The following is a 10,658-nucleotide window of genomic DNA, read 5'->3' as shown; positions in this document are numbered from 1 at the left end:
CAATAACACAAACCAAAACGTTCCTTACGTGACCCTCATCAAGACGCGAGAAACCAATGTCCAGAAACCATTCCCTAGAGACAGTTAAACAAGGTAAATTAACGCCTCAAATATTACACTAATCCCAGACGAAGGGCGTGACTACTTCCTGTATGACACCGGAACCTTTGGCGGGATTTATGAGTGGCAGTGGGGAGCGATTTAGGTATGGAACTACTTCCTGCTACTGGCTGGGACTGGGGAGAGGAAATAGCTGCCAACAGATGCGTCTGGCCTGCGCCAGCGCAGTTTAAGGAGGAGGCGGGGGAAGCGGCGGGAGGAGTGGGTGGCAGGCAAGGCTGCGGGCATAGAAGAAAGTGTCGGAGCCGGTAAGTGAACCGCCTTGAGCAGCAAGTAGTGAGTGCACATCGCGTTGCTTTGCAAGTCTGAACTCCCAACTTCCCCATGACCCAAGTGGATAGAAGACCGTGCTTTGCGCATTGCTCATAAGTCAGTGCAAGAAGGGCTCTGCTGTTGGATCGCTGAGGCCCGGCCTTAAGAGGCTCCAGACTGAGATCTCGTTAGTAACTGCTCTGCTCCAGAGCCTAGGAAGGCGCTTGGGTTCTATGCCCTGGACAGCTTCTCCAAGCGGTGGTTGGAATCGGGGAAAGATGAGTACGGTGTCTCCCATTTAACCCTGGGGACCAGGCGAGATCCTGTCAAGTGGGCGGTGTACATTGTTTTGGAAACTGTAGAAAGGGCTTATAAGGAGAAACAGACTGAAACCATACTTTCCCTGCCTTGTTCGGGCTCCTTAGGCTATTGGGTGTAGAGTTGTTTTTTTAACGACAAATACTTGCTCCTGTCACTTCTGGACAAGTTAACAGCCTTCCAGTGAAACTAACATGTTCCCTTATCCAATCTAGCTACTGTTGTGAATATATGATGAGTGCTCTTGTAAAAAGACTTGATGGAGATGCCAAGTTAAATGTCTCCAAATACTTTTAAGAGGCAAGGCCACCCTAGGCATTCGTGCCTATTTAGCATACTTTCCTTCATCTTCACATTATAAATATTTAATAGTCAGTAAAACTAGAGAATCATCCTAAAGGTACTTGATTCAGTTATAAATTAGCATTTGTGAAAACCTTATGAAATAATGTGAGATAAGGTTCTTTACCTTTTTAGTAAAATGATTACATAATGGTTGTACTGGAAAGATGAAGAATAGTTTTTAAGTTACTGCTTTTCTGTTGTCTCAGGTTCGGCTTTAGAGTGTGGTGAAGGATACGGTTCATGGTGCATGGAAGGAAAGCCAATGCGCAGGTAGGCATTTAGGAACAAAAAGTTCAGTTTCATTGGCCAAAATTCAGCACTTAATAATTTGGTGCCTCATTGAAAAAGCAAGAATGCGGTAGGAGTGTTAATTTATTAAATTTTGCTTGAAACTAATAATTCTTGTTATAAAATAATTACTGAATGTTGATAATTAATAGCTTCTTAATAGAGTAAAATATGGAAGTTTCTGAAAAGTGCTGTGAATTTTATAGTTTTCAAACACTTAAATCTTCCTTTTTGCCTATTGTTTTCTTGTATAATATTTATAATATTATGTTTAATAGTCTTTAATTTTGTATATAATTTAAAAGGTTCTGTAGACATTTAAGAAAAATAATTCTTTTTAAGTTTTTTCATTATATTTTCAATTGAGTGTATAAAGTCTTTCACAACTCATATTTATTATATCTCCTTAAATCCCTTAGTAAATAAAAAAATATAAGGAACCTATTAAAAATAATAATTCTTTCTAATACACTGTTTTGCATATATGATTATGACTTAAGCCATTTCACTGATGTTAAGTAATACATTTTTTCCTTCTAATAAAAATACGTGCAACGCAGGACACATTGTTCAAGAATTTAAAATTATATTGCACATGATAGCTAAGTTCACAGAAAATTAGAACAATATGTGAGAATTCAGTAATGCTTTTTTCTATTCTACAATGTGAGACTGGCATACTTAGTGAAATGAAATCAGTTTGTTTTTCTTTATAAATCCTACCATCTTAAAGCGAGGCTTCATTTTATAAGTTCCTTTTATATGTTATGGACAGTGTTGTTACATGTGTTTTCAGAGGCAGTAAATCACATGGGTGAAATAATGAAATTTCCCATTTGCCACTAAGCAGCTGGTGGATTCGCACTGGATGCCTTTGGGTTGTCAACACAGCTTCTTCCCATTTAGTTACCAGAGCTCCCACCTTTTTCATGTATTGAACTGTATTTAGTTATTTGGTATTTAACATCACCTATGGACTCCCTACACCTCTGGGTGTCATTTTTCTTTCTTGTTCTTTTTCTAGGAGTGTCATTTTTAAGAGGAGAAACATTTCATCTTGGGAGTTTGACTTGTACTTTATAACCAGGAGTAAGATCAAAAATATGTATCTTTTTATTTTCCAGACCCATTATTGATTTGTTGATTGACTTTTAATTGTTTAAGGAGTTCTAGTGCCACAGTAGTTAAGCACTTGTGTGCTGACTGAAAAGCTGGGGGTTCAAACTCACCACTTCACAAGAGGACAATGTGACAACCTGCTTCCCTAAAGATTGTTGTTGTTTACCGTGGAGTCAGAACCGACTCAGAGCTGACCCTCCAGTGAATTTTCAGAGGCAATAACTCACATGGGAGATTGCCCATCTTTCTTCTGCAAAACTGGTGGATTTGAGCTGTGTGCCTTGGGGTTTGCAGTGCACCTCCTTACCACTAAGCCACCAGAACTGCCTTCCCTAAAAATTACAACCTTCTGGTGGCCTAGTGGCAAGAAGCTGCCCTGCAATCCCAGAGGTTCACGCTTCAAATCCACCAGATGCTCTGTTGGAGAAGAAGGGGCAATCTCTTTCTGTACCAGTCAGATCCGATTTAATGGTACCCCCCCAAATTAATAATAATAATAATAATAATAATAATAATAATAATAATAATAAAATTACAACCTTTGAAATCCTGACTGGCAGATTTGCTCTCAGAGGGTTGATATGAGTTGGAATGAACTCAGTAGCCATAAATTTAGGTTTTCCTTCTTTTTGTTTTGTAGATATTCATCTTCTCTGTGTTCATTTACTTTTCTAGTGTATTTTATCAAGGCATTGGAAATTAATGAGTATTTAAAAATGTTTTGAAAAAAATGTTTTGAGATTTACAGATGTATCAGTGTGACAAATGTTGTCTTATACCTTACTTTAAAGAATACAATTAATAGCATATATATTAAATACTTTATCATTTCAACTTTCAACATAATTGCAAAAGCCACTGATTGCTACTCATCTTAAGCTGTCATAAATACCATAGATACTTAACTGCTAAAAATAAGAGCGTATTTTTACAAAAGAGGAGGAGGAGCATGGAATGTTTTTGTTTTATCACTTATTTCTTTATGAAATATTCCCTTAATCACTTATTTCTACTCCTTTCTCCTGCTTTATAATATAATACTGTTGGTTATTCAAATGGTATTGGAGTGTTCTCGTACCATTAATCATTAAGCTACAGTTTTTATCACTACTTAACCAAAGCTTGTTCTGCTCACTCTTTTATGGTCTGGCTTTTACCTAAGACTTTATAAGTTATAGTTATATCTCACTACCTTTTCCTTTTTTTTTGGATGTCATTCTTACCTCTGCAACTTATATTCACATGCTACAGATTTGAATTGAAATTATTTAAATATATTTTGTTCCTCCCTACAAGATTGTGAATTCTTTGAGTCTCCCATGCCTTCTATATGTTCACATCCTTAGCCACTTGTTGATTATCTTTTTTTTTAATGGTTTGACAGTTGATCTACAGATGGTTTTTTCCCCTGCAGAAAAAAAATGGTAAACAATTGAAAATTGTTAAAAGTATCCGTGTTTAATTACAAAGTGTTATAAATTGATTAGCATTTTATTGATATAACTTCTTTACATTCATCTGTTTCTTTAACTAGCTGTTACATTTATTGTTGTTGCTGCTGTGTAACATCAAGTTGGAATTGACTTGTAGCTGACTCTGTAGCAGATTTTCAGAGGCAGTTAATTGCCCATCTTTTTCTCAAGGAGTGGTTGATGGATTCAAACCATGTACCTTTGCATTGGCAGTGCAGTTCATTACGTATGAGCCTTACATATGCTCATCTAGCTGTTATTAAAATTTAAAAAATATTAATACGATTCTAATGTGTTGAATTTTTTTTCCTCTGAAATATGTGTTATAATTCCTCTGAAGGAAGAGTCTGATTTGGGCTGCTAGTTCAAAGGTCACTTCGAGTTACCTTTGGATCTACCAGCTGCTCCTCTGGGAGAAAGTTGAGCACTCTCCTCTCCTTAATATTGCTAGCCTAAGAAGCCCAATGCAGGGTTACTATGGGTCAGAAGCAACTCAAAGGCAGGGAGTTTTAGTTATTTTAACGTCTCTTTTTTTAATCCCATTTGGGAATGGATTATCTTTGTTACATGTTAATAAGGAAAAATGTGTAAATTATGTTTTGAGTCAGTCCCTTTTTGAGATATAGAAAATATTAAACAAACAAGCTAACTAGCAGAGTTGGGGTAAGCTAGAAGCCAAGATCTCTAAGAAACAAGGAAGTAAAAGGACATTCCTTCAGCACAAGAAAAGAGAGATAACTTTCCCCTAAAGCCAGTGCTCTGAATCCAAATGGTAGCCTTCTAAACTATGAGAAAATAAATTTTTGTTTGCTAAAACCACACTTCTGATATTCCCATTATAGCAGTATTAGATAACTAAGACAAGTTAGTCAACAAAAAGTAAGTCTCAGTACTGACCCCAACCACTGGTTTTCTCCAGAGTTAATCACTCCAGTTTTCTGTGCATTCTTTCCAAGGCATTGTAGTACATATACAAAATATATTTGGCTATCACCCATTTTTGAAAAGCTGTAGTAACAGACTTTTCTTCCGAGGATCACATTGAGCTGCTGCTGATATCAGGGGAGACTTTAGAGGTCACTACCGTGGCAGAAGACATCAAGACCAACCACCAAAATTAAGAACTACCGAACTGGCCCTTTTGTAGCTGCTTCCCCAACCAGAACCATAGAAACTGCTGGCAGAACTACTTGGATTTCCAGCGCTGTGAGACAGCAGTGACTGCCAAAGGCAGCTATGTCTCTGTGTGTGAATGTATCAGCATGTACAATTCATGCTGCCCATGCCCTGGGTATTAGCCTGGGACAACCTCAGGGCACAGGCACATTCCCTGGGAAGACCTGAACTTCATCTCTCCACAGAATCTTCAATTGAACTTACCAAATAATAAAAACTTACTGGAAAAAAGGGGATGGGGGAAGCCTTGGTGTCAGCATATCATACACTTTCTTCTGATTATTTTATCACTTCACAAATTAACTCATAGATTTGTTATTATCACTTCACAAATTGACTCATAGATTTGTTATAAACATATATAGACCCACCTTCTTATTTTTAATTACCAACACCAAACTCACTGTTGTCGAATTAATTTTGATTTGTAGTGGTCCTCCATCAGGTTTCTAAGACTGTAAATCTTTGATTGCACTTCTTTCTCCCTTGGAGCAATTGGTGGATTTGAACTGCAGACCTTTTTGTTAGCAGCCCAGTACCTTATGTACTACATCACCAAAGCTACAAATACTTTTGGCAACTATTGATATTATTTATATGATGAGATACTCATTACAATGTTTTTGAAAGAATGCCTAAGAAATGGTACTATGTTTTTAAAACTTTACATTTAGTACATACAGCTTCCCTCCTGAGACGTAATCTACAGTCTCATCAATGTTTCTAACTCTCTATTGTTGAATACTGTCTAGTCGGAACCAACCCATTGCTAACCCCCCAGCAGGTTTTCAGAAGCAGGTAATCACATGGGAAGAGATTGCCTGTCCTTCTCTGGCAGAGCAGCTGGAGAATGGGAACTGCATGCATTAGGATTTCAGCACAGCTCCTCACCACTAGGCCACCAGTGCTCCCTATGCTCTAAATAGTAATTTTAATTTACTTAATTTAGAGATGCTGGAACATTGTAATTCTTCTTTATTTAAGTATGTAAATAGGGCACTAAAGATTCTATTAAGAATTGGTTTATTCACTTAACCAACATTTATACTCCCCACAGCTGTTGAGTTGCACTCATAGTCCTCCTCCAGCTGGTTTCTGAGGCTGTGCGTCTTTATGAGAGGAGACTACTCATCTTCCTCCCTCATAGCAGCGATGGCTTAGAGCTGCTGACCTTTCAATTAGAGGCCCAGTGCTTTACAAACCACACTGTTAGGGCTTCTAAGCATTTACCTAGTAACTGCTGCCTGCATGGCACTATTGAATGTAAGTGAGCTCTGGTAGCTTAGTAGTAAGAAGTTGCATGGCCAACCTAAAAATAGGCAATGCTGACCCACCAGCTGGTATGCAGGAGAAAGATGGACAGTTTCCATCTTTACAGATGTGTGATATATAACCTCTGAAAATCCTTTGAGGGGGTCAGTTTTAAGTTCTGACTCAACAACACATACCAACAACATACTAAATATATTGTGGTAAAGTGATGGAAATAGTCATTAAAGAGATACATCATAAAAGTAATTTTTGGGGAGCTCTGGTGGCCTAGTGGCAAGGAGCTGCAACTACAATCCCAGAGGCGCACGGTTCAAATCCACCAGATGCTCTGCCAGGGAAGGAGGGACAATCTCCTGTACCAGTCAGATCTGATTTGACGGTACACTCACACAAAAATAATAAAATTTAAAAAAAAGTAATTTTTATAGAGAGGTTAATACAGAAGGAGTCTCTGTGGAAGAGGGGAAAGATTCCCCAGAGATGGTGATACTTGATTTCATTGTGGTAGTTCTTATTCTGAAAAATAATTTAAAAGACATGGAAAATGAGGCAAAAAATGTAACAAGTTTGGATTTGATTTTTTCAGTACTTAATAGTCAGTGAGCAATGCGATACAAATCACGTTTCTTTTGACGTTTTGTAGGAAAATAGGAGTGGGAAAGATGAAAGAGACAATGGCAAAGGAACCAGCGTTGGTGTGCTAGGTTAAATAATAGATAAGGACTTGGAGTAGATGTATGGCAATGGGCACTGAGAAAATAGGCCAAAATGGAGTGTTTGTTTAGTAGTAAAATAAAAACAATTTGGTGAAATGAGGAAAAAAATAATACAAAGTTTTATAGGTTTGAGTCCAGACTGCTGAGTAGTGCAAAGTGAATCTCACAGATGTTCTTCATGTCCTACATTAATAGTCAGTATATTAAGTGGGAATAATGAAAAAAAAATTGAAATGACATGAAAATTACCAAAATGGAGCACAAAGTAAGCAGAGATGTCACCTGTAGACTTGCTTAATGTGGGATTGTCACAAACCGTACTTTGTAAAAGGATACTTGTCTTTGAGGTGCAGTAAAGTGAAGTTGAGTAAAATGAGGTATGCCAATAATATCAACCTCTCCAGAGATACCTAGCTAAAGAAACTGGTGTTGGCTTGAGATGAAAAATACAGGAAGAGAAACAGGTTTAATTTAACTAAGAATAAATCCTGTTTCAAAGACATTAAGATTATGTCTGGGAAACAGCCAGGGGGAGATATTTTAGCTACCAACTAGCCAGAAGATAATTGAAATATGGGTCTGAGACCCAAGCTCTTTAGGCCAGAAAAATAAAAAATTGAGTCATCAGTATGTAGAAAGTTCTTAATGCTCTGTGTGTGTGAATATAAAATAGAAAAGGAAAATCTGAAGAACAAATTCAAACCTTGAGTTGTAGTACTGAAGGATGCTGTGGGCAGAATATTGAATGATCCAGAAAGTGTCAAAAGAAAATGGAAGGAGTATGCAGACTCTCTGTACAAAAAACAAATGGCTAACAGAAGGATTTCATAAAACAACATATGATCAAGAGTCTGTGATAATGAAGGATGTTCAAGCTGCTCTGACGGAAGTGGCAAAAATCAAAGCCCCAGGAATTGAAAGAATACCAATTGACATATTTCAGCAAATAGATACAGCCCTGGACATGTTCACCAGGTTGTGCCAAGAGATCTGGAAAACAACTACCTGGCCAACTGACTGGAAGAGATCCATATTTATTCCTTTTCCAAATAAAGCTGATCCAACAGAGTGTGAGAGTTGTCAAACAGTATCACTACTGTCACATGCAGGCAAGATCCTGATGACGATTATCTAAAAATTATAGGAACAACATATCAACAGAGAACTGCTAAAAATGCAAGCTGCGTTTAGAAGAGGCCATGGCACTAGGGATATCATAGCCAATTTTAGTTCTTGGCTGAAAGTAGAGAATACCAGATTATCATCATCATCGATTATGTAAAGGCATTTGACTGTGTGGATTACAACTAATAGTGGCCAACCTTGAGAGGAATAGGAATTCCAGAACACCTAATTGTGCTTATCTGAAACCTGTTCTTAGACCAAGAGGCAGTCATCAGAACAAAACAAGGAAACACTGCATGGTTCAAAATCAGAAAAGGAATGCGTCAGGGATGCCTTCTATCTCCATATCTTTCCTATTTTTATGTGGAACAGATCATTTGGGAGGGTAGATTTTTTTATGGGTGATATATGGTAGGCATTTAATATTTGAAGAATAAATAAATGAACAACACAGTTGACAAATGCTATGTGAACTCAAGAGTAACACACTGACAGATCATTTCTAGATGTAGTGTTCATGAGTATAAACTTTGGACTCAGGCTCCCCTTTCCTCCAACCCCACTTAAATCTTGACACAATTAGCAGCAGGGAGTAACATTGTGTACATATGGGATTTTAATGTCTACTTCCACTACTCTTTGAAAACAAGTAGTGGATAATCTTACTACCTAACACAACTATTGATACACAGTAGGCATTCAAACAAGAATATTGAATACGTGAAAAGATCAACAGATCCCATGACCTGTGGGGTTCAGGTGAAGGATTAATTAGAAGCAGATCTAGTGTGACTGCATCGTGGTAAATATGTATTATCAGGGAGGGTAGATTTTATGAAGAGAACTGTGGCATCGGTATTGGTGGAAGACTTAACAGCAGCCTTGTTACGCAGATGACAACCTTGCTTGCTGAAACTGAGGAGAAACTGAGGACAACCTGAGGCATTTGGTGCAAAAGGTCAAGGAATGCAGTCTTCAATATGGATTGCAGTTTAACATCAAGAAAACAAATACTCTCACCATTGGGCCAATTGGTAGCATCATGATAGAGGGAAAAGAAATTGAGATTGTTCACACTTTCATCTTGCTTTGTTCAAACACTTTTGGTACTAGTGGTCAGAAAATCAAAAGATGAATTGCATTAGAAAAATCTGCTATCAGATACCTCTCCAGAATGCTGAAAATCAGGGATGTCAGTCTAGAGACTAAGGTGCACCTGATTCACGTGATTCATTGTCTTCGCATGTAAGATTATAAATTAGGATCAGCTTAATTCAGTAAGGGCAGCTTTATAATTTCCTTTGATGTCTTCTTAAAACCAAATAATTTCATTTAACTAGTTAAAAGCATCTGCATTGAGTATGCATAAAAGAGTATTTTAAGATCTATCAATGTGGTAATTCAGAAGTTTAGATAGGAACCTTAGATTGTAATTATATGTTAATGAAGGAGGAACTGTTGTCAGGGTAAAGAGTAAAAAATGAGACTAGACACTAAGAATATATAAGAAAACAGTTAAAGCAGGGGGCCAGCAGTTAAAGCAACTGAAGCGCCAAACCCAGCTTCCCTGTGCCTTTATTGAAAATAGCCAGGGAGCAAATCACAAAGAGAATTCTATGCAAGTGAAGCTAAACTCTTTTCTATTGAAAACCTTATGCTTGACTCAGAGTCAGGGGTGGGGAGGTTAGCAAGTACAATACAAGAATTGTGTAAACACCTAAAATTTACCTTAGTGCCTACCCCTCTAAACATTTAAGGTTTGCCTTAGTGCTTCAGAGTGAATTGCAGCTTGTATCCACACCTCCCTCATATCCTGATATATCATTTGGCTTATTAAAAATATTTAGTATGAAAGTAGGATTCCCACAGGGAACAGTTCAGAAAAAGAGGGTGAGAATGGTTGCATAACTTTAATGTAATCAGTGCCAGGGAAGAAATAAAGAAATTAGGAAACTGAACAGAAGGCAGCACGGGAAGACAAAGTAAAGTATTATATTGAAGTGTGTGAAGGGCTGAAGTCAGAATATCAGAAGAGCCAAACTCGGGCAGCATTTCTTAAGCTGAAACAACTGATGAACAAATTCAGGCCTTGAGTTGCAATACTTAAGGATGCTGTAAGCAGAATATTAAAGCATCCAGGAAGCATTAAATGAGGATAGAAGGAGTTTACAAAGTCACCTTAACGAAACGAATTGGCTGACATGAATAATTTCATGGAACAAGATATGAGCAAGAGGCTGTGGTGATGAAGTTCAAGCTGCTCTGAAGAAATTGGCAAAAACAAGGCCCCAGGATATGATGGCATACCAATTGACATATTTCAACGCCCTTGATGCGCTCATCAAGTTGTGCCAGAATATCTGGAGTCCAACCACCTGGCCAGCAGAGTGGAAGAGATCCATATTTGTTCCCATTCCAAAGGAAGGTGACCGGACTAGAGTGTGGAAATTAAAGG

At 37.7% G+C, this 10,658-nt stretch overlaps 1 protein-coding gene across 1 annotated transcript in view; it reads left to right on the top strand.

Annotated features, from left to right (window-relative positions):
• Positions 1–278: 278 nt before the first annotated feature.
• Positions 279–10,658, top strand: part of KLHL20 (kelch-like family member 20) — a 91,371-nt gene continuing 80,991 nt past the window's right edge. The window contains exons 1-2 of the mRNA XM_006892628.1: positions 279–368; positions 1,242–1,305. Coding sequence (XP_006892690.1) covers positions 1,283–1,305 — 23 coding nt within the window. The 5' untranslated portion in view covers positions 279–368; positions 1,242–1,282. The remainder of the gene's footprint in view (positions 369–1,241; positions 1,306–10,658) is intronic.

Source organism: Elephantulus edwardii, unplaced genomic scaffold, assembly GCF_000299155.1.
Source record: "Elephantulus edwardii isolate Elephantulus edwardi_28Jun2011 unplaced genomic scaffold, EleEdw1.0 scaffold00117, whole genome shotgun sequence".
NCBI classification, from domain to species: Eukaryota; Metazoa; Chordata; class Mammalia; order Macroscelidea; family Macroscelididae; genus Elephantulus; species Elephantulus edwardii.
The sequence above is the reverse complement of the archived record's forward strand: the minus strand, read 5'-3'. Positions and strand labels throughout refer to the sequence as shown.